We start from the raw sequence: 24,925 nt of genomic DNA on the forward strand, positions 1-24,925 counted from the left end.
AGGCTCTACACTGCCCTCTAGTGGAGACAGAGTTCAGACAGCTCATAGTTCTTTTGAGAATATATTAGAAATAAGCTAATTTGCATACTGAAAAATCCTAATTTTCTATTCAACTTACTTTCATGAACCAGCGAACATTCAAACATTCGGACTCGTCCCTAAAAACAAGCATGCAGGCAAACGCACATCTGCATTAAAAGCAATCTGGTTGCGCCAGCTTGTTAACACTCCTTCACAGTCAAGTACTTTATTCTTATTAATAATAATGTTTTTTTTTTTCCTTTAAAAAATCTTTTCAATATACAACACCATTTTAGACAAGACATTTCTGTTTACAACTAAATTCAGATCAGTTATGGGTCATTCGGAACCTAGACAAGCGGACAGCAAAAGGGACCAAGACGGAGGAGGAGAGAAAGATAAAGCTAGAGCTAGCAGGGAAATGGAGGGACAGCGCGACATATCGGAGAAGAGAATTTGGAAAAGGGAGAGAATTACAATTATTAGTACAATATCACAAAGAAAGCGAAATGAATGATTTCCCAAATAAAAAAGGAAAAGAATTAAAAAAAGAAAGACGAAAAAAAGGGGGTTTGACCGGCTCTACTGTCCCATCATTCATTCATTCATGCAAGTACAGTCCTCAATGGAAGATTCTCTTCCACTGTTTCTTTTTTTTTTTTCCTTCTTCTTTTCACCAAAAAATGAGGAAAAAAAAACAAAAAACAAAAAAAATAAATCAAGATAGATATATAGTCCTTGGGTCCAGGGGGCGGGGCTAGGGCAGCCATCACTTTAGATGTGGGGGCGGAGCTCCATGCTCTTCCTCAATGGCATCCCTCTCTCCATCTCATCCACAGAAGAGGGACAGAGGAGCATGGCTGAGTGTGTGTAGGGGGCCCTCAGAATGAGGAAAAAAGAGAGGAGGTAGAGAGAGAGAGAGAGAGAGAGAGAGAGAGAGAGAGAGAGAGAGAGAGAGAGAGAGAGAGAGAGAGAGAGAGAGAGAGATGGGTGAGTGGAGGAGGGGGGTGGCGTTCCTCGACCTCTGATCCTGGCACACTACCACAGAGACTCGGTCATCAGGACAGTCCCCGCACACACTCTCGCACTCCGCACGCCTCCAGCGCTGCCCTGTTAAGTGACCACACATTACGCACTGTATTACATTACTATGTTTGGATCTACAGATACAAAGAACACAAATATAACAGAACATTTACACAGAAGCCTCAACAACTAAATACCACGTTCCAATATCAGTATTCAGTATTTATTACAGCTTCCATTCTTTTCAGGAGACTCACTTTCAGCTTCCCAAACAAGTATGCAGGGATATATTTTGCCTTAGAAGTACAAGCTGGTTTATCATTTGCTACTTAACGAATCAAGAAATCAAAGAAATGGTCAGTCCATTGTTCTGAGAACACCAGCAGCTTTTTTTGTTTGAGGTGTCCGTTTTACATGGCTGAGCAGCTGCATGCAAGCCTTACAACAGCAAGCACAATGCCAAGCGTCAGATGGAGTGGTGTAAAGCGCCGCACTGGACTCAGGAAGCAGTGGAAATGTATTCTGTGGAGTGACGAATCAGCTTCTCTCTCTGTCAGTCTGATGGACGAGTCTGGGTTTGGTGAATGCCAGGAGAACGTTACCTGCCTGACTGCACTGTGCCAGCTGAAGAACCTTTTCTGTTCCAGCATGACTGACTGAGCCCCAGTGCACAAAGCAAGGTCCATAAAGTCATGGCTGGGTGAGTTTGGTGTGGAAGAACTTGACTGGCCCTCACAGAGCCCTGACCTCAACCACATCGAACACCTTTGGGGTGAACTAGATCAGAGATTGTGAGCCAGACCCTCTCATCCAACATCACTGTCTGACCTCACAAATGCTCTTCTGGATGAGCATCTTGTAGAAAGCTTCCCAGAAGAGTGGAAGCTGTTTTAGTTGCAAAGGGGGACCAACTCCATTTTAATGCCCACAGATTTTTAATGGGATGTCATAAAAGCTCCTGTTGGTGTACTGCGTGGGGGTCCCAATACTTTTGTCCATGTAGTGTTGCAGGGCAGAAATTTCTCGATTTGATTTGCGGCAAAGGTGGCGTCTTACGACAGCGCAACATTTAAAGTCACTGAGCTCTTCAGTACGACCCACTCTACTGCTAATGTCTGTCTATAGAGATTGTGCACAGCTTTGTTCATGACTTTATACACTTACAGGAGTAGCTGAAACACCTGAACTCTGAGAAAGAGGACTGTCCACATACTTTTGGCAATATAGTGTGTTGTCAAACGTGCCAATCCCCCAAAAATACATGTATGTGAATGAATGAACAAACAAACAGGGCTTTCTAACTGGTCAAACTGTGTAAAACAGTAACTAAACTAGAAGTAAAGAGGAAAAAAGCCTTGTCAATGTCCACATTTCACAAATAATACCGCAAATAATTCCTTTAGTTATATTTGTTTATTTAATGTATTAAAAAAAAAAAACCCAAAACACTGACCCCTCAAAAACTGAATCATTTAAGAATAATCAAATCAAATTGTGGTGAAATGTGAGATTTACTGCACACTGAGATGTTTTCAAAAGAATTTTAAGGGCAGAAAAACATCAAGTGAATTTTCTCTTACCTTAAACGAGCCGCATGACAGTTTTAAGTGTCAAGATGTTTTCACAGTTGTATAACTTAAATATAAAATTACACCTTTACATGAATCCTATAAGCATTTATAGGTGACCACGACCCTCTACATACCAGGCCTGTAAGTGTACACTGTGTGTGTGCAGTCTTACCTGCTATCTGGATATGTAGGTGTACGTGCGTGATGGCGATCGCCCTTCCATTTGTCCGTTAGTCGACACATTCAGGAAATCCCAGATGAGGATGGTGTCGTCATGGGAACTGCTGATGATCTGGAACTCGTCAAACTGCAGCCGGAACACTCGGCCCGAGTGCTCCTACAGACACAAGGACAACTCAGTATTAGTGTTACCATCTCAACTTTCAGCTTCGGCACTCTCGGCTCTAGGGTTCAGTGAAAACACGGTGCAGACGTTAAATTTAATACGTGTTTTTTCATATATTTTTAGGAAATTAATTATATTAACTTGTATTGTCAATGTTTAACTGACCAACATGTTTTTGGTTGCTGAGATTAAGGTCTTGGTTAGTCTATAAAAACCTTATTAATAACCTTATTAGATATATGACGCCAGTGTTCTCCTGAAATAAAGGGTATTCATAGGGAGTTTGCCCCACCCTTGCTGCAGTAACTGCCTCTGCTCTTCGGGGAAGGCTTTACACTAGATGTTGAAACACTGCTGCTAGGATTTGATTGCATTCAGCAACAAGAGCATTAGTAAGGTCAGGTACTGATTGTGGACAATTACTCTGGATCACTCCAACTCATCCCATCAGTCCAGAGAATGCAGCTGCACTGCTCCACAGCCCAATGCACAGCATCTAGCCCGGAGGTCACTAATAGGGGAATCGCGGTCCGATTCTGGACCCAGACGCTGTCCTATGTGGACCTGGACCTATAAACGATAAACTATGGAGAATTATTTAATTTCGATGGGGTGGTCCTATTTTTATTGGCGTAACTTTTCTAGCCTTTATGATACAGTTTTAGCGGTCTGGGAGACTCACAGACCAATCGCATGGGTTGTAAATGTCACACATGACGCTACCCAGCCAATCAGATCTGTGCATTACAACGAGCACTGAGACTCAAGTGAGTGACGCACACAGGGGAGGGACGAGGCGAGACACAGCAGTCGGAGAAGAAAGTGAGTCATAGGGAGGTTATTTCACATGACGTGATCTAAAAAGAGAAAACTGACAATAAATGTTGTTGAAATATGACTGAATTGTACTTTATTTGATTTGACATTCAGTTGTTGACTATATAAGATGTTGATATACCTACTAGGCTACTTCAGTAAACAGTATATGGCACTGAAGTATGATGGTCCTTACTGGACCTTACTGAATTTTAATTAAAGACCCCTGCTCTAGCCCATGCTTGGCACTGGGCATGGAGACCTTAATGTGCAGCTGCTCCAGAGTATCCCATTCTATTGGTCAGTGCTTTTCTATGGAGATTATACAAGCTAAGTGTGCACAACTGAGCACTTGTTAGCAATGGGTGCGGCTGAATTCACTCATTAGAATGTCTGTCTGGATAGTTTCAGAAATATAGTGTACATGTATGTATATCCTGATATGCATTGGCACGGGTTTATTTTTATGCAATGTGTGTTCTGAGGTCACTCACCACCAGTGTTCGCAGACACAGAGTGCTGGCCGGGGCTCGAGGGTCCAGAGCAGCCTGCAGGTCCCACACTTTAATTTTACTGCACAGACAGACACACAGCAGAAGCCATTATGCACATAATCAACCACCACTATTCAATTAAACACCATTAGTTTATCTTCACTGCCTACAGCCCACTGGATAAACCTGAAAACTCTTTAAAAGGGGGGAAGTTACTTCTCAGACTATATATTTTACAGCTAGTCATACATTTCCAAGTGGACAACGGTGGACTAAAGAGGATTACAAATATGATTGTTCAGGTTATTATAAACCATTAGGGTATGAGATTAACAGCCATAATTAAATTAATAAATAAAAAAATAAATAAATAAATAAAAAACCTACTGCCCACATTACAGATGTAATGTGTCCCCTCTGCTCTGTACACTTATTATTTTCTCTGTTTAAAACACACCTGACTGAACTCATCAGCTAATAAACAAGTCCTTATTCAAAACTAGCAGTTAAAATGCAACAATGTGAAGTGCAAAACTTTAGGAAATACTGACGGAAGAAATGACCAACAGAGTCTCCAGTTGAAGACAACAAGCTCTGCTCACATCTAGGCCTTCTAGTGCAGAGCACTGCTTAAAAAAATCAGAATTATGCATCAAAATGGTTGCCATATTAAAATCATATCGCTCCAGAAAACAAATCGCACGACAAAAATAATTACTTCTGTACATCTTGGAGCCGTGGGTGACATTTAAACCGTCCAACTTGTTTGAGCATCGCGATAAATTGGCTCGAGTCTAATCTGCAGTCTAGTTTTTCAAATTAAGACACTCTGAATTTGACACAAACTAAATTTAAAGTCAGTGTGGACCGGAAAACAGCACGTCTTTTCACAACAGATACCGCATCACGGAGGTTCTCTGAGTTAACTAAGTGCTCTCTCTCAAATGACAGGCATGGGTGGTGAAACATGATATTATTGGTTAATATTTCCCCTGCCCACTGGTGTATGATGATGTTACAGAAGAAAATCAGAACGCGTTTTAAAAGGCAGGGCAAAATCATTCATTCTGATGCAAGATCACGAAAAAACAGGTTGACTTTTATTAAACAAATCTGATTTACTTTTATAACCACAGATCAGTTCAGGGCTTGTTCAGTAGCTGATTAGGCTGAGCCTACATTACATTATTTTTTGCCTGATTTTAACCCTGATTTGACCCAAATTTTCGCAATCTGAAGCGATTCTCCAGGTCGGAAGCTCGATCGGAAGCGATTGACGATGCAGATGATCTGGTAGTGTGAGATGGGAAACAAGTGAATCTTTAGCCCTCCGATCGAACTCCGAAGTGACCAGAGACCCTCCGATATTATCAACCATGTCTGTTAATTACGACTCAAAACGTTCACGAGTCCTGCAGTGTGAGAAGGTCAGAGATTTACTCAATGAGTGATTCAAACGGCCAATCAGAGAACTAGAAGAGCAGATAAACAGGTGAAGAGACGTGCATGAACAGCGGAGCAGAGCAGATGAGCTGTATGTAAAACACAGACAGATAAGAGCCAATATCGTGTTTATCATGTATGAATCCAGACGTCAGGTCACCCTCTTTACAATTTCAGCTCACCTGCCAGTTAGTAGTGAAATATTTATCCAGCTCTCACTGCATCAGCGCTTCTCAGCCCCATATTAAACCCCAGTTTGCGTTTCGCTGCGTGTAAATGCACAAACTGCTCCACTGAGTTTAGCTTTAATTGTGTTGTGAGATCTTTGAGGAGATCTGGGAGTTTGAGTTCTTATTCGTAGCCCAAACTCGTTATGTGTGTTGTTCTCTCTCTTTGCTCTGTCCTCTAGTGTGAGCGCCCTCACGACAAAAAAGGAAAAGAAATTCTATCACAAACAGCGGTTGAGTTTGTGATGCTCTCCGTTTTAGAAATCTGTTAAGATTTTAGAAGTCGTGCAGTGAACGCCCAGCCTGAGCTGGAGCAACAAAACATGCAGGACAAAGGAAATTCCACGATCAGCACTGGGAATCACTGAACTGGTCAACAAAACTAACAAGACTTAATTGTGGTCAGATATATTACAAACTTAAAAAGCTTTCAACAGCCTTTGAAAGAGCGGCAGAGACTGCGGTCCTCACCCATCATACGCTCCACTCACGATCCTCTTGTTATCGAACCGAATGCAGCGAACCAGCTCCTCGTGCCCTTCCAAAACCCGCAAACAGGCACCACACTCGATATCCCATAGCCTGCAGACAGACAGAGCGGTGCATGAGAGGACAAATATTAAATTTACTCCAGAGCCAGAGACTATAAATCATGATACAGAACGCAGTTGGAGCTTCAGAAGCCGAGATGATTTCATTACACGCGAACTGACAGCGATAAAATAAAAAGCAAGCAGCGGCAAATGGACAGTCAGATCAAATATAAGAAGACATTTGTTCCCGATGGCCACAATTTTCCTCCACACAGACGCACTCACACACATACCTGATGGTGTTGTCAGAGGAGCCGCTAACCACAAGGCGGTCTCTGTACTGCAGGCAGGCGATTCCACGCTTGTGACCATTCAGAGTGCGCACAAATTCACAAGTGCTCGTGCTCCACACCTACAAGAGACAGAAGCATGACTTTAATAACAAAATAACACTAATAAATGTTTAATGATCTTTGCTTACATATACACACATACAAGCGACACCCTGAAGGAAAAGACTGATAGAGAGGAGAAACATGACGAGTGAAGAGCACACAAGTGATTAATTATGCTACTGCGCTCTGTGACAATGTTGAGCAGGCCCAGTTTAGCTCGATTTTGGCTCAAATATCAAGAAGAAAAATTCCAAGTAACTGAAAAAGGGGTCATTACTGGGACACAGATGGCAGATGTTTCAGTCACTGCTCAACTGGCCAGTGTTTCGATAGAAACAGTGACTAAAGAGACGACTGATTTCAGATCTGTGGGAAAGATGGCAGTAAACAGGACTGGAAATTGTGGTCAGTGATTTTAAATCAGAATTTAAACACGCTTAATAAAAGTGTTTATTTTGAGCTCCCAGCCACCACAGAGGATGATCAAGCTGGAAACTCTTAATATGAACTGGAATGGTCAGGCATGTTTAAAACAGCGTCCACTGTTGCTGTGTTCGGCAGTGTGGAGTCATGTGAAACACACACTCCCGACAGCCCTGCCTCATTATTTGGGGAATGTTTTGAGAGGGTGGGAGCTCTGAGTGGTGGACTCTGTCTCCACGCAGAATGACTTGGCGAGGGTCCCAGGGCGATGGGTGGGCTCGCGCGGGGCTGCTGCGCGTTCCTGGAATCCCGACTGCCCGCAAATCCAGTGTCTGGGAGACAGAAGGGCAGGAGACGGAGCGCGATCCAGCCGAGGTGAGCTGACAGGCCGCAGTCTGGCCGCCGCTCAGCCAGTCAGTCAAAACTGCAGCCTGCAGAGGATCTCAATGAACTCCGGGTAAAGAGCTCGGCTGACCAATTGCGCCCTCTGCTGGACGTTATGCATACGTGCCACAGCACAGCCTCCTGGACTGACTAAGAACCACTGCAGTGCTGATTTAGTCTTAGTAACATGAACTAGGGGTGCACTGGAGGTGATTTAACTGCATCGGTTTTGGAACAATCACTAAAATCAACTGTACTACATTTAATACAGGGTGTACTTCTTTTATTGAGCAAAATAACATATATACAGGTATTTTAAAATACAAAAATACAAAATACAAAAAAAAGTGCAAGAAAGACAGAAAACATGGAAGCAAGAATGAAAAAAGAAGCAAAGTGACAACATAAAGTGAGGAGAGAATGTAAGAAAAACTAAAAGAAACCGTGAAAGTGAGAAGTAAAAAGCAAGACAAAGAAAAAATGAAAGAAAAAAGGAAATAAAACCGAAAGTAACAAAAAGTGAGGGAAAAAAAAAGAAAGACAAGAAATTAAAAAGTGAGAAAAAGCATGAAAGTGAGAAAAGTGGAAAATGAAAGTGAGAAAGAAAAAGTAAGAAGTTATTTAACTGGAAAAAAATGACTGAAAATAAATAAATACATAAAAATGACTATTGTTTTTAATGTCTGCTGTGCAAACAGCTCCTCCAGTCACGTCTGTATTCAGCATGTTTGAAATCGGACCAAAACAACAGAAATGATCCGGAGCAAACTTGAGATTTTGTGACTCTCTGAATCATTTCCTGAAAAATCACTCCTGTCCGGCACTGATTAACAGCTAATCACAGTTAAAATGCGAGCTAACTGACCTTAATGGTGCGGTCTCCGGAGGCGGAGACGATGTATTTGTCGTCAAAGTCGACCACGTTGACGGCGGCCCGGTGGCCCACCAGCACGCGGCGCAGGCTGATGTCGGTGGGGGAGGCCATGTCCCACACGGCGATGGAACGGTCCTTGGAACACGTCACCATCAGACCGTTACAGAAGCGCAGGTGCAACACCGCCTCGTTATGGTGAATCAGAGTGTTCAGTACCTCCCCCGAGTTCACATCCCACACCCTGCAAAACAGAGCACGTTCAGGAGAAAAGGAGAGAGACAAAGTCAACACAACCCACCCATCCTGTACTGCAGCAAAGCTGAAGCGCTGAGTGAATAGAAGAGAGAAAGAAAGAGTGTGAAAGACAACAGCAAGAGGACAGTAGAGGTAAGGGGAGAGAGGGAGGAGGGACAGAGAGGAAGGCAAAAATAAAGTGAAGAAGGGGTCTTGTGATAACAGTAGCCACATGTGGCATAACATTAACCCACAAAAAAGTTCATGCAAAAAAGTGGCTATTCCTGCCGTTATTGACACTTTGCTGTTAATAACGAATTCTGCTGAAATTCAGACTCGTATTCAGTTTGTACGATTTTAAAGAAAAAGAAAAAGCATCTTTTATACAGCAACAGAAAATATGACCCAAGTGATGGAAATACATTTTAAAGCATTATTATTTGGGTGGTGGATCATTCTCAGCACTGCAGTAACACTGACGTGGTGGTGGTGTGTTAGTGTGTGTTGTGCTGGTACGAGTGGATCAGACACAGCAGTGCTGCTGGAGTTTTTAAACACTGTGTCCACTCACTGTCCACTCTATTAGACACTCCTACCTTGTCAGTCCACCTTGTAGATGTAAAGTCAGAGACGACAGCTCATCTGCTGCTGCACAGTTTGTGTTGGTCATCCTCTAGTCCTTCATCAGTGGTCACAGGACGCTGCCCACAGGACGTTGTTGGCTGGATGTTTTTGGTTCTCAGTCCAGCAGCGACACTGAGGTGTTTAAAAACTCCAGCAGCACTGCTGTGTCTGATCCACTCGTACCAGCACAACACACACTAACACACCACCACCACGTCAGTGTCACTGCAGTGCTGGGAATGATCCACCACCCAAATAATACCTTCTCTGTAAGGGTCCATGGGGGTCCTGACCATTGAAGAACAGGGTAACAAAGTATGCAGAGAAACAGATGGACTACAGTCTGTAACTGTAGAACTACAAAGTGCTCCTATATGGTCAGTGGAGCTGATAAGATGGATAATGTGCGTAGAAACAAGGAGGAGGATGTTGAGAAAGAGAGAAAGAGAAAGAGAGAACTAACCTGACTGTGGAGTCAGACGAGCCCGTAACGATGACTCTCTCGTCATACTGCAGACACAGCACAGACCCTGTATGCCCCGTCAGTATCTTCAAACACTCCAAAGACTGCTTATCCCATATCTGAAACCGAGCACAGCGCGATTATACTCGGTTACGTAATAATCAAATACTTAATGACCTCAATCAGCAATGATTCGCTGGCAACTTGCCTGATGATAATGCATCATTAAATTCTCCTACTGATAGTCATTACAGTAAGAAGAGCCAGATGGACCATGATACTCCAATAAAGTATATAATAAAGGGTCATCATGGTATTAATACCGATACTAATGTTGTGCAGGAACGTATGCTACCCACCCCCTAACCGGGACATACCTTGATGGAGTTGTCTCGGAGGCCGCTGATGATCTTGTCGTCGTCGTACTGGAGGCAGTAGACCCCTTTACTGTTCTCAGATCTGCACTGGATCCTCTGAAGGTTGTGCCGTCCACAGCGCCAGTTAGCCTCGATGGTCTGCAAACAGCAACAAGCATGTAACACACGGCCTGCGCTGCGTTCAGCACAGCATCATCGAGCTCGATGATTTTCCTATGGTTTACCCTGCATAGTTTACATGCAAATCCAACTATGCCTTCTATGCCAACACCCCCTTACTTTCCCCAGCTTAAGCACTCCTCTGATGTCATTCAAGCCACCGGTAGCAAGTTGATCGTAAAGATAACAACAGGTTATCTTTGTGGTTCATGCGATTCGTGTTCTAATCTTCCATTAGAGGCTATATATATACACATATATATTTTCACCACTAAATAAAGAGTGTAATGGCCACGGCGCTCACCTCAATGTCCTGAATGATTTTTGGGTAAAGAGAACGGTAGTACGAGTTTGGCGGAACTTCTGTAGTGCGGTTCTTGAACAAGTACTTTTCCCTGTAAAAAAGGAAACACTCGAATTATACCACACAGTAAACCAGACACATTAGCCACAAAACAGAAGCTAATAGGTCAACAGAGGCATGTGAGCCAATACAGGAGGCTTAAACTGGAAGCCATATGACACACTTATGATACTCAAACAAACAAATTAATTAATAAATGGAAGAGCAGGCTAGATACTTAAAAAAATCTAATTAAAAATAAATAAATAAGGTTTTAAAATAATCATTAATAAATAAATTAATAAAACAGTACTTGAATACATCTGACACCACTAAATATCATTATTTTACAATCTTATAATAACATTATATAATAAAAAAAATAGTTAATTAAAAACAACCAAACAAACTTAATTGTCTGGGCAAAATCTTCTCAATTTTTTTTTATTTTTTTATTTTGTAATCTGCAAACCTCAACTGCCCAAAGTTTTCAAAATGACTAGTTACAAATGTTTTTTCTCCTCCTGTAAAATTACCATTGTGGATATGAGGCTAAAAAGCAGACACAGTGGCCAAAAGCGAAGATTTACAATTTATAAAACTATTTCCATAATAAATGAAGAGGGAATGCTGAACGATCAGCACTGAGAAAAGCCCATTTTCATATGTTGTGCCCACATTCACCTCCTGCCCTGGTCTAAAATCATCACACACAGATTCCACATTGAGAAGTAATGAATATATTAAACTGTAAACTTAAAAAGGTTCACAATCTTACACAGAGCACTCTTTAAAGGAACAGTTCAGTCAGAAACTCTAACGCTGATAACTGTAAATGACACTGAACAGCCACTAATTATCATCAGCAAGCTAACTGGTGCGAACTAGCTCCCATTCATTGTTAGCCAGGTTGGCATATTTGACTGAGCTGAGTCTGTCTTATAAATCATATGTATTAGATTAACCTCAGAATGTAATAAATCAGCTTAAATGAAGGTCAGAATCACACTTAACTACTCTGCACATCACTCTGCCCCCAGATTTTAACCTGACAGCCTGGACTCAGAGAACAATGAGCTGCTGCAATTGAGATTAAATCACTAGTCATTACTCCGAATGTGTGGCCTGATTTGTGTATAAAATGCCCCTGAATTTCAGTCAGTGAGGGCACAAACTGGCCCCTCAAACACTGAAGATTTTATTTCCTATCCTGCACGGAGCACAGGGAGGCGTGCCGTGTGTGTCAGAAACAGTATCGTGAACTCACCACTGGTGCCTCTCCGAGAGGCCCTTCCAGAGCGGGTCTGTGCGCACCATACGCTCGATCAGCTTCTTCCACAGCATCCCCTCGGAGATGACGCGCTGCCATTCCTTACACACCAGCTCGGCCGAGCAGAGCGAGCGTGCATCCAGGAACGACAGGATGTTCTCCGCTATGTGGTCCAGACCCTGAGCTGCATCAGGAACGCAGGAGAAAGACACGGAGGTAAGAGAACGGCTTCTAAACAGATCTACAAACATATGGCGCGTTCCGATCAGGAGGCCGCTGCCTAAGTAGGCGGCATTCCAAGGCAGCATTTGTGCTCCCGAGATGAAGGCTGTCCCATTCGGAAGGCAGGGCAATCCCACAATACTGTTCACCTACTCACAAGCCGAGAGTTCCATCGCTTCATTTTGATAAACATGGTGGACGAAGCGACCGTTAACGCCGACTGAAGAGTTTACAAATCTAAGTTTTCTTTACTTCTGACTTTACCGTTTCGATTGATTGTTGTATTTGTGTAAAGTATTTAACATATTTGTGTTTGCAGATCTCCAGAAATTGTTCCTGTGGTAAAATTTTGGCAGTTTTTGTTTGTAAAAAACTTATCAGTTTGATTCTGTACTCAGGAACTAATGTTACAGCAGCGGAGACGCGCCGTCCGAGGGGCTGAGGAAGAGCGGTTCTGGGGAGAAAACTGCACTGAACGACTGAAAGCAGCTCACTTTTGCAGTGTATACGGGGGAAAAACACTGCAGAGCCAGAGCTGAAGACTGAAATTCTCCCTGAACAATGAAAAATACTTCAACACTGGATGATGTAGAGCTTCAGAAAATAAATGTTTTAAAAAATAAATACCACAAATGTGTATTTTTGCCTGCTATGCTTGTCTGGTATTACTGTGTTTATCACAGTCATATCAGCGTTAGGTGAATGTTGACGGCTAAATTTCAGACTAAGAGCTCATAAAGAAGATGAGAATGCATGAAATGAAATGTATATCAGCAGCTTAACAGACTGTGTGCGATCATTTTTTTCTGGATGCATGTTGTACAAAATTATATGCAGTTTATATCGTTTGTGTTAGAATTAAAGCAGGTTCATTAAGGTGGATTAGGGACAGTGAATGAATTGAGATGATTTACAAACATGACTGAGTCGAGTATATCAGGACAGATACGGCTCCTTAATTCAGCCTGTTCTTCATATACAGTGACAACGCAGGAAAACAGCTGCTGCAGATTTGGGATCCTTCTACACTGAGATGATCCACCTTTACAGTCGGAGGTGAGTGTAAGTTAATCAGCGACTTCGAGTAAACAGATAAAACGTGTACAGCGCAGTGAAAGTTATGACGTATGATGGCTGTGAAGCTCTGTCCCGAATGTGACACCTACTAAGGTTCATCTTCTCTTAAATGTCCAACAAGAGAGCTGCCTTTGAAGGCAGTGACTAGTTAGGCAGCTGCCTCCAGAATGGAAACACATATTGAGTACTTTTACCCTTGAGAAATAGAAAAGAAAGGAAAGAAAGAGAAACAGAGAGAAAGAGAATAAGAGAGAGAATAAGAGAGACAACGAGTATAAAACACACAGGAAGAGAATGAAGCAGAATAAGAGCAAGAGAGAAAGCGACAGAATAAAAGCGAGCGAAAGGGAATAAGAGTGAGAGAATGACAGCGAGCGAGAGACAATAAGAAGGAGCGAGTAAGAGAGAGAGAGAGAGAGAGAGATATACCCGGCAGCGCTGTGATGAAGTCCCTTTGGAGCATGGGTTTGAGGTAGGAGTTGATGTGGCCGTGCTGGTAGTGGCACATGCGTGAAATCAGGTGCTCCACAAACTCCACCTGGTCAGCCTCAGACCACTGGTCAAACAGCTGGATACAAACGTCCTTCTCCTTCTCGTAGTTCCCTGCCGACGGCCTCTTCCTCGAGCTCGTCAGAGGACCATTAGTGATCTGATAACAAAACACAACAAGGTTGTTATAGATACGGTTCACTGAAAGCCAACAAATATATACTAATAAATACTGTTAGGTCATGGGAAGCACGTTAACCTGGGGTAGGGCTGTGACAAACGACTATTTTGATAGTCGAATAATCTATCGATTATTGAAACGAATAATTGATTACTCAGATTATGAATGAATGAATCTTTTGTAGCTATCAGCTTTAAATTTAGCTTGAGGTTGTTTTGTGCATTTGCTAAGTAACAGTGAAGACGAATATGAATACCTTATTTAAAAAAACTGTTTTACTGAACTTTCCTGCTAATAGAAAAGATAAATAAAACCATACGTTTCCTGTCAAAATGTAAAATCAAAGATGTGCAAAGTAGCGGCAATAAAATGCAACCAAACTAATCTGGTATTCCCTTAGTCACACCAACAGGTTCTCTGTGCTTCACCAACCGCACGGCCACATCTACACAAACATCACACAAACAATACACATCACACAAACCTGAGTGTGGATTGCTGCGCTCCCTCCATTATATAATCCTATCCTGCTTTCTGAGCAATATTCTTGAAATAGTGTAATTTGGACAGTAATCTTTCTTTAACTGCCGCTGTTACTATCCAGTCTGAATAGATCAGACAAAACTCCACTGTGCTGTTCTACTTTCTATTACACTGTGCTTTTACATTAGCCACGTTTACACAGAACCTAATAATCCGACTAATAGCTCAATCGGAATAGAATACGTCCATGTTTACACTTCAGTCTGATTGAGGCCATTCGGAATACAATTTCTATCTGACTGATCGAGGTGGGTAATCCTGTGAATAATCTGTTAATAGAAGAATAATATCCGTGTAAACGCCTGTATCTGATTACATTCCCTATCGGAAAGTTTAAGTCCGTTCTGATCATGTTCGTCGCGTCATAGTGAGAGTTTATACCGTTCAACATGGCGGAGCAGAAACTGGTCTGCAGAGGAGACGAAGTTCATGCTCTGGTCTTTAAAAGACGGCGGTGGGACGGACGTCCAGCTTATGTGTCTCAGAACACGACGTCTTCCTCTCGGCCTTCTTTAATAAGGACACGTGAAGGACGTTTTCCTGAGTCTGACATCATTTTAAAGGAATTAAAAACACAAGCACTGCTCACTGCTGCTCATCTCACTCTGACTGGACTCACGTGATGCTCGCTGTCATGGTAACGTTTACTCTAAGCGGTTCTCTATGCATGCACATCATTTTGGATCGGATTACTTGTAGCGAGCATGTAAACGAAGATTTTCCCATCAGATTGTTTAATAGGGCATAAAAACACCTCAGTATTAATCTGTAATCGGAATGTGTTCAATCGGATTGGCACAAATCTTTGCATGTGAACACAGCCAATGTTAAATATTCTAATAAACTGAAAAGTGGACACTGACAACAAGCAGATTTCTGAGCTCAGCTGCTTATCCACACTAGGACAGCACAACAACATACTATACTGAACTGCACAGTCTGTGACTTGGTACAACTCATATTTACGGTAGAAGTCTTTAAGAGATGAGGGTCCCTTCTCACCTTAAATACTGTGGTGGTCTTTGGGGACAGATCTCCAGTATGGGACTCCATGACAGAGGTGTTCTGAAGGAGAAAACATGCCATTATTAATCATCAAACACTTGGCATTCGTACAATAACACAACTCAAAATCACCACATTTTCAAAGAGTCTCACAGAACATAGATGATCACGATATTTACATTATCACTCTTCAACGAAGTTAAGGAGCTCTGCTACTCTCCCCCAGCACGTCTCTCACACCTGAAGAAGCTTTTGTTTTGTTCCGCTTTCTTGTCTATAATTATACCAAAGCGAAGCTTCCACAGCGCTACAAACCCTGACCACAGACAAACCACATTTCCAGAAAGGAAGCCGTTTCAGTTCTTACGTATTTCTACAACGTTTCGTCAAAACCGCTGATTTCAGTTTACACGGTATTCCGATACTTAACGAACCATGAAAATCTGCTATTAAATACCAAGACCAATAAATCCCCACTACTTCAGGACTAACTGTGAATGAGCACATGATGAAAATCAGGGTATATAAATGGCAACTTTAACAAATTCTCCCAGTATTTGTCCTGTTTCATTTGTGAGGTTTTAGACATAAAAATATAAATTACTTTTACTTAACAATTTCCTGTCTCTATTTACCTCTTAGAACTAAACAGGATGTTCCTGTTACCGTGCCTTTAAGAATGGTATGTGTAAATTAGCTCTGATCTGGCTGCCCTGTATTGTGAAACGTTCATTACTTCAACATGACTGGGTGGGGCTGAACTACTGTAGACTGAACTGGCGGATGTATGCAAATGTGTTTGTTTTTGTGACAAAAGCAATTCATTTTCATATATGTGGACCGTATGGAGTGAGCAATACCGCTTTAAATGCTACATAAAACTAGGAGTGGGTGATACGACAAAACGGCATCACGACACTTCAAGACATTTTTCACAATATGCATCACAATATTCAGCTTTTTTAGGGTTTCATAAGTTGGAACAGACAGAAATGAACCAGTAGTGACACTTTTATGCTATATTTTATATATTGTTGCTGTCGGAATCTCCATTTTTGACATTTTTCAGTTTTTGATATAATTTGAAAGTACCTGTTACTCTTTACATTGTACGTAAATTTCATGATGAATGGACTAAAAGAAATGACCCAAAATGACTTGGAAAAAAGTCTGGTTCCATTGACTTACATTAAAAGTAAAGTACGTTTTTTGCTTCTGCTGTAAAGTCACCATTTTGGAGATAGAAGGTTTTGTTCCAACAACAGCTCTACATGTATCACTGTTGTCGGAACAAAACCTTATATCTCCAAAATGAATATACAGGGTGATTCAAAAAGATTAATCGATTTCAAAATGATTGACTTCACTTGTAAATCATTACAGAACAATGCGGTAAACTCTAAATGGTTTAAATGAGCATAAAGTTTATTATGTCATTTTACAAGTGCTCAATATGAACCTTCTCCAGCTGTACAGATGATGGTACCAACGATGAACGCTCTGAGCTGTTGGAGGTTCACTACCATACTGACAGTCAGAAACTCTATGAAACCCGTTTTCAATTGGATTGTGATTGGTTCCTTTGTATATACACACACACACATACATACACATATATATATATATATATATATATAGAGCTATGAATGCAATAAAACAAATGTTTTGCATATGGCGATGCCCTAAATCTAATTAAACAGGACTGAATACTGTCAGAACAAAACCTTGTATCTCCAAAACAGTACCTTCAAAAGAGGAGGGAAAAATTGGTCTTATTCAGTTAAGTTTTAAGTTAAACTCAGTTAAGTTTTTTCTTAAACGGGTTCTTGAGAAAGGTCTCAAGAAAAAGTCTATCATTACGAGTTTTCGCACCTCTGTGCTCTGTGTGTGTAGATTCTGTTCTTACCCAAGAACAAATCCCAGATAAGAAAATATCTTGAATCTCGTGAAAACTGTCAGAGTTTTAAGAAGCAATTTGTTCTTAAGCACGGTTGGTGAATGAGGCCCAATGTTCTTAACTTGTCATGAAAGTGAATGTAACCAGACTACAAAGGAATTTTGGACCTTTTCATCATGAAATCTCAGAATTCAAAGGGTAACTGGAGTTTTCAAATGACGCAAAAACAAGAAAAACTGCAAAACTGGAGATACAAGTACTTTAAACACTGACGACAGCCATGACGTGCTCAGGAAAGCAAACGGTGACGTAATAAATCACAATAATGCTAAACAACCCTACAACCTAAAACAAACAGCCCTATTTCTAAAAAGTGTGGCAAAAAATTTACGTTTTAGGTTCTATGGGCCCTTTAAAATGGTCAAACTGAAAGCAAAACGTGACACTAAGCACAGCAAACCAACCCTATTATCAGCCGTTCTCTCCCCGCTGTAACTCTGCCATGTTACTTTTATTATTGCTGGCGTGGATAAAAAGACAGGAAGGCTATTTATTTTCCGTGGTGCAGCTTTGTGTACAGTAAATAATCTAACAGGAGGATGCTGGGTGGGGACTGGGCTGGGGGAAGTATGTGTGGGCAAGTGTAGCCTATCAACAGCTGTACACGAGCCTCGGTCCACAGCCTCATCCAGGAAAATATGACAAAGGAAGCATAAAACTTGCGCCACATGGTGGTTTAACACATGGTTTGCACTGGGTTTGAGTGTTTTTGAATTATATGGCTGCCACCACACGGCCCAGACGGCAACAGCAGCTGAAAAAGCACATGGCTACATCAGACGGGCACCTTTTTCCTCATTACACTGAAAGCAACACTGTACAAATGTAATGACTGATATGGTTTTTAACTGCATGTTCTCCCGTATGTGTTCATCATCTTTTCTAATTTCTCTTTATCCCTAAGAATTAAACAGGCTGTACCTGTGAGACTGAATTTCCTGGCGTGATCTTAGACTCTGAGCCCTGTTTTATCCTGCATGTAAACGCAGGCACTACAGTAAATGCAGAGAAACTTGTTCATGCATTTGTTACAAGCAGAGTCGATCACTGTAATGATCTTCTTACTGGATTTCCTAAAAACACATCATCTACAACTCGTACAAAATGCATCATCATGAATCCTAACAAACCAAACAGAGAACTCATATCACTCTCATTTAAAAGAGCTGCACTGACTGCCTGTATAGTGCAAGACAGAAGTTCTGCTATTAGTTTTTAAGGCTCTAAATGACCTAGCACCCACTTGCGTCAGAGACTGTCTGTCTGTTTATGTTCCAGCACGTGATCTGAGATCTGCAGATACTGACTTTCAGCAAATAACTTCCGTAAAGCTCAGTTCACCTTTTATTAGACAGTCAAGCTCAGAGCTCACTTTTAAGAAACATCTAAAAACGTCTCTTTAATTTAGCATTTAATTAAAACTCCACGTCTCTTTGGTGTTTCTTATTAATTTGATCTGTTATTTTCTTAAGATTTTAAATTAGTACTCAGAATTTCCTGTATTACTGTTAAGCTTTATCATCTGTCTGTAAAGCACTTTGAGCTACAACCAGCATAAAAAAAGTACTATATTAATAAAAATTATTACTACTTTTATTATTATATATGTAAACAACTTCTGTTCTGACTGGGGTGTCCTGTATTGTCCCTCATTCAAAAAGCAGCCTGGGCTGAAACACTCCTTATGACTTCACTGTGAGTGGGATGAGCTAATCTAAACTAACGGACGTATTTACAAGTATTTTTAAGCCAACATAAAAACATTGGGCCTCACTCTCCAACAATAAAGTCTACGTCAGATTCATGCCACTATCTCCAAAACAGTAACTTTACAAGAGAAGGTAAAATGTTTTTAACTTTTAATGCAGGTTAATGTAAAAATGTTTTTTCTGCATGAAATGTTCATGATGTAAAGGGTGACCGCTGTGCTCAGATCAAATGAAGAGAGAAACTGATTTTTTAAGGGCCCATATAAAAGCAAATGAAATTTTCCTCACTTGTTTAAGAATAAAAATGTTTAACATGCTACCCTAACACTGTTAAACGATTCGAAGTGTGCTGTTCAAACCCCAGTCTATACAGTCCATATACAGAAATAAAGCAAAAAAAAGGGCTGATCTTGAATTTACTGTTTTTGTGATGTCATGAAGTCTAAAGAATTTACATACATACATACATAAATTCAGAGGAGCAGTTTTGCTCCACCTATTCACTATGAATTTGAGCGTTTCAGCCTGGGCTACTTTCTGAATGAGCCTCATTTACATATTTCAGTCTTATAGGTTGGAAATGGTCATGAAACAATTAATTACAAATAATAAACTTGGACATATAAAAGTGTAAAAAATACTAATACATACATACATATACACATACATAAACACATATATAAAACACACACACACACACAGATCAGGCATAACATTATGACCACCTCCTTGTTTCTACACTCGTTGCCCTTTTTACCCTGTTCTTCAGTGGTCAAGACCCCCATGAATGATCCACCACCCAAATAGTACCTGCTCTGTGAGGGTCCATGGGGGTCCTGACCACTGAAGAACAGGGTAAAAGGGGGCTAACAAAGTACGCAGAGAAACAGATGGACTACAGTCTGTAACTGTAGAACTACAAAGTGCTCCTATATAGTAAGTGGAGCTGATAAAATGGACAATGAGTGTAGAAACAAGGAGGTGGTCATAATGTTATGCCTGATCGGTGTATAACAACAATAATCAAAGAGAGCCTATTGAATTTCACTTGACTATAGTCACGCAGCATAATAAACACCAACATAAACAAATAAATATTTTCTGTTTGTAGCCATTTATCCATGGTGGAAGAGAAACGTTTTACATTCACTTGTACTGAACATATACAGACTAACTACAGAGTTCAATATGAATATTTAGGCACTTTATGCATGATTTATTTTTGCAAATAATTATCATGGCAAGCCCTGCGATGGACTGGCGACCTGTCCAGGGTGTATCCTGCCTTCCGCCCAATGACAGCTGGGATAGGCTCCTGCACCCCACCGCGACCCAGAAGGATAAGCGGTTTAGATGATGTATGTATGTATGTATTATCATGGCAATATCTGTCATATTTAAAATGACTGGTTTTGTTAAATTACTATATTTTGTTATTTTAAAAAAAGTCCTGGTCCGTTATCCAATAAAGAACACTAATTACGAGCCTGTATAATAAGTGAAAACATAATAAACCAATAATAAAGCACTGAAGAGCTGGACGACGCGCCAGCCGCCAAAAAGTAATGGTGTCCATTTCCAGCCCCTTTTAATAGGTCAGCTTAGCAGGTGCAGGACACTTAAATCTAGTCCAGGAAGTCCAATATCCTGTACCCTCATATACTGTAATAGAGAGAGCTTGTTTTATCAGTGCAAATATTTACACCCTTCGTGCCCAGCTTGGGCCTGGAGAGCTGGAGTCCAGCACAGTCTGATGATTTCAGATGCACCTGATACAACATTAATTAATAATAGTGCCAGGCGACTGTATATATCGGTAGACTGTGATACTGACATACAGTGGAGTGGTATTGCTTTTCAGGTAACCAATACAGCACTAAAATAGGAATTTTAAGCAATGTTTTTCATATATTTGATAGATTATTAGCACTATATCCACTTTATTCATGATATAATGCCCAAAACGTTGTATGTTTTCCTGTTGTTCTTACTATCTGTGAAAATTTCTGACTTTCTGAAGTTTCTCTAGAACAAAGCATCTCACTCTGAACAGCTTTCTTTACATTTTAACCTTTAATTATGCGAACATGCTGAAAAATTGGTGGAATGGCCCTGTACGGACCAGGGTTAACAGGCGCGTCTGAGCAGGTAAAGCTCCAAAATGCTGGATTCGGACCCTCAAGGCCCAAGTTTGCGCTCCACTGGATCTACAGAAACCCTCAGCTCTCCTCGACGTTTCACTCCTGATGGAGACAAGAGTGGACACACTCCTACCCGTCTCACTGTATCCATGGCAACAGGAAGCAAACCCACAGCCAGGGCAGATGCCATAATATTGCAGAGACTGACAAAAAGTGATGCTGCGTAGTACAGGAGGGCCACACTGATTAAAGAAGAATTCCACTAATTTTTCAAAATTCCTGAATAATTCAGTCCTTGAGATGTAAACGGTCATTCAGAGTGGTTTGGTGTGAAACGGTTCATTGTTGAGAAACTTACTGACTCATTTCTTTACAGTGGAGGTGACAGAAACCATGAGTCGCAATGTCCACAACACAAATATAGCCATTTGATTTACTATCCAAAACCAGCAGTGAACCTACATGTGTTTTCTGAGCTTTTATATGTAATGTTGATGATGGCAAAACAGTCATAAATGTGAAAATAGTATGTTTTCTTTGGGGGACTATTTTGCCTTCCAACACCCAACATGTATCCCTCCACCATACATGGATCAAAATACATTTTAAGCCAAAACTTTATCACAAAACTACTGTAGACCAATGTCTAAGACATCAGCCAGTGCATTCATAACCATTCCATGTACTACCTTTCTGTAGGCAGCTTTTAGAGGTGGACGTCTGGTTCCCATCACCACCACTGTGAAAAATTCTCTAGAATGGAGCATTTCACACCAAACCACTCTGAATGACTTTGCCTATATGTCAACCATTGTTTATGTAGACTTTTTGAAAAAAATGGGTGGAGTTGCCCTTTAAGAGGAGAGATTTTTCCCTTCAATCAATTACAAATGCCACAAAATCTGAAATCTAAATTCAGAAGAACACCAAGCACCTGTATTTACCTTACGTGACTCACTAGATTTCTGATCAGATACGTGTTTGACCTTAAAGATCACTTTCAATATGAATTTCATCCATAAGCAGCAAGACAGAACCCTAAATCTACAGGAACCAACACCACACGACCGAAACAATAAGGATGAACCTTTACAAAAGGTCATATGTCGGATTAGCTTTGGGGCGAAGATCATTTTAATAGATGAAGATTATTCACGCATGATATTACAGCAGTTATCTGATGAAGCCACTTAGGTGGATGGCTAATCTTAGACTTATCTGACTGCTAATGTCCTAACGACAACTTAAAGGGGAACTCCACCGACTTTTCAAAATTTCTGCATAGTTAAATGGTTAACATATCAAGTCGTTCAGAGTGGTTTGGTGTGAAATGCTCCATTCTAGAGAAACTTCAGAAATGTTCACAGTGGTGCTGATAGGAACCAGACGTCCACCTCTAAAAGCTCCCTCACAGAAGGTTATTACAAGAAATGAATTCACTGCCTGCTATCTGAAACGTTGGTTTATCATAGTTCTGTGATAAAGTTTTTGGTCTGAAACGTATTTCAGTCCATTTATTTTGATCCATTCTTGATGGAGGGATACATGAACGGTGTTCTGAGGCAAAGCAGTCCCCAAAGAAAACTGATTATTTTCAGATCTTTGCCTATTTTAACATCATGTATAAATAACTATAAAAGCAGAAGGAAGTGTGGGTTCACTTGTGGTTTGGGATGGTAAACAAAACGGCTATATCTGCGTTGTAGGCACCGTGACCCCTGGTTCCTATCACCACCACTGTACCATTTCACACCAAAACCTCTCGGAATGACTTTGTGTACACCTCAACCACTGAATTGTAGAGAAATTTTGAAAAATGGATGGAGTTCCCCTTTAACTTAAAAATGCGCTCTTTATTTATTGACAGAAATTTCGCTTATATTTCGCCCCAGGTTCTAAATAATTCAACATATTTATTAACCGTTTATCCAGCCAACGTCATCTGGCAGTGTAGCCAGGCTAAACCGGTTAGCTACAAGCTAACAAGCTAGTCGCGTTAGCTTCCTTCTACGCAGCGTTAACTTAAAGTCTGTTGGAATCATCTAACAGGGCACATTCGCGTTAATACAGTACTAAAATTAGAAAGAATATGCTAGAACAGCATTCCGAGCCAAAAGATTGGGGTATATTTGAGCCACAATCCATCACGGTCTCAAAAGAAGAAACGAATCAAGGCGAGGCTTTAGCATTAGCATTAGCTGCTGGCTAACCGCTAATAATGGCGCAGCGGCGCCGCAGTGAAACCCCGGCTGGCTGGTTAAAGCGACGGGGGGAGTCTCAACAAATGTCGCCGTAACTCCGCTCCTACACAGCTAACCTACTGGTTTTTAACCGTGAACACACTCAGTAAACGCTGGGCTTTAACCGTGGACCACTTAATCGTCCGTCAATACGAGACAGCTCATCTTTTCCCGAGATAAAATAAGAAACTGAAGCAGAAGCCTGCCTGTGGACATCCAGGGCCCTCCCTGTCTATATATAACAAGCCAGACAGACATTTGTCTTCCCGTTCTTGCCCCCCCACCTCCCCGCTTTTCCTTTTCCTATCCTAAATACACTTCATTCACTGAATCTGTCCTCTCCGAGGAGCTCAACACTGATCGATTACGATAAGGACACGAAGCTGAAGTCAGCTTCTTATTCGCCAGCTTCTTGTTCGAATTTTCCCGTTCCACCTTAAACAACACAGCAGTTACATTCCGCTGCCCGAGGCGCCAGAACGCAACTACTGCACCATTTAAGGTGGAACGGGAAAATTCGAACAAGAAGCTGGCGAATAGGAAACAACTTCAGCCTCGGCCCTCACCTCGGCTCCTACGGACCGATGTAGGGCTGGCTTGTTTTGGTTTTTGGTTTTAAAAAAAGGGGAAACTCCCCACCAAGAGATGAGCGCTTACCATCAGCTCTAACGTTTTGTCCTCCATGTCCGGCTCCATATTGTTGTTCCCCCGAAACTCGCATCAAAAAATGGAAACCCAGCCCTGCAGCTCCGGCGACGTCATACGAGAAAAGGGAGAAGCAGGGAGGGGCGGGACGACGCGGTGAAGTCCACGTTTCTGATTGGGCAAAACAGGCGCATAGAAGGCGTGGCCCGCGTCCGCATCTGTACGGTGATTGGCTTTCCACGCCGCCAACCAAGAGATTGAGGCGATCCCCAAATGATTCAGGTTTTTCGGTGTTTGTTAAAACGTTTACTTGGCTTAATTTGGCAGGTACGTCACGCTTTCACAACACCTCTGTAAAATTCATCCGTTTTTACAAAACCTGCCAATATACACGACTTTAAAACCCACTTTATTTGCTGCATCAAAATAAGTAGCTGCTTTCTAGCTAATTAATATACTCACTGACCGCTTTATTAAGTACACCTGACTTGTTTCTACACTCACTGTCCATTTTATCAGCTCCACTGACCATATAGATGCGTTCTGTAGTTCTACAGTTACAGACTGTAGTCCATCTGTTTCTCTGCATACTTTGTTAGCCTGTTCTTCAGTGGTCAGGACCCCCATGGACCCTCACAGAGCAGGTACTATTTGGGTGGTGGATCATTCTCAGCACTGCAGTAACAATGATGT

General features: G+C 41.4%; 1 protein-coding gene across 1 annotated transcript; it reads right to left on the minus strand.

Annotated features, from left to right (window-relative positions):
- Nucleotides 1–208: 208 nt before the first annotated feature.
- On the minus strand, nucleotides 209–24,367 carry fbxw11b (F-box and WD repeat domain containing 11b). The gene is made up of 13 exons (XM_036594823.1): nucleotides 24,245–24,367; nucleotides 15,538–15,600; nucleotides 13,752–13,971; nucleotides 12,021–12,207; nucleotides 10,715–10,805; nucleotides 10,252–10,389; nucleotides 9,875–9,993; nucleotides 8,545–8,794; nucleotides 6,771–6,889; nucleotides 6,416–6,526; nucleotides 4,275–4,353; nucleotides 2,791–2,955; nucleotides 209–1,131 (listed from the first exon to the last, which is right to left on the minus strand). Exons 1-12 carry the CDS (start codon nucleotides 24,281–24,283, stop codon nucleotides 2,794–2,796), a joined length of 1,578 nt encoding a protein of 525 aa, XP_036450716.1. The 5' UTR covers nucleotides 24,284–24,367; the 3' UTR covers nucleotides 209–1,131; nucleotides 2,791–2,793.
- Between the last annotated feature and the right edge of the window lie 558 nt (nucleotides 24,368–24,925).

This window comes from Colossoma macropomum, unplaced genomic scaffold (genome assembly GCF_904425465.1).
Source record: "Colossoma macropomum unplaced genomic scaffold, Colossoma_macropomum, whole genome shotgun sequence".
NCBI classification, from domain to species: Eukaryota; Metazoa; Chordata; class Actinopteri; order Characiformes; family Serrasalmidae; genus Colossoma; species Colossoma macropomum.

What these genes read in the sequence shown, in the direction of transcription:
- fbxw11b (XM_036594823.1), bottom strand. Translation starts at nt 24,283, where the DNA reads ATGGAGCCGGACATGGAGGACAAAACGTTAGAGCTGATG. An exon ending in CTTCATCACAGCGCTGCCGG is followed by an intron (nt 12,208 to 13,751) that starts GTATATCTCTCT and finishes TTCCTGATGCAG; the next exon opens with CTCAGGGTCTGGACCACATA. An exon ending in TCGTCTGACTCCACAGTCAG is followed by an intron (nt 8,795 to 9,874) that starts GTTAGTTCTCTC and finishes TCTGTTTTGCAG; the next exon opens with GGTGTGGGATGTGAACTCGG.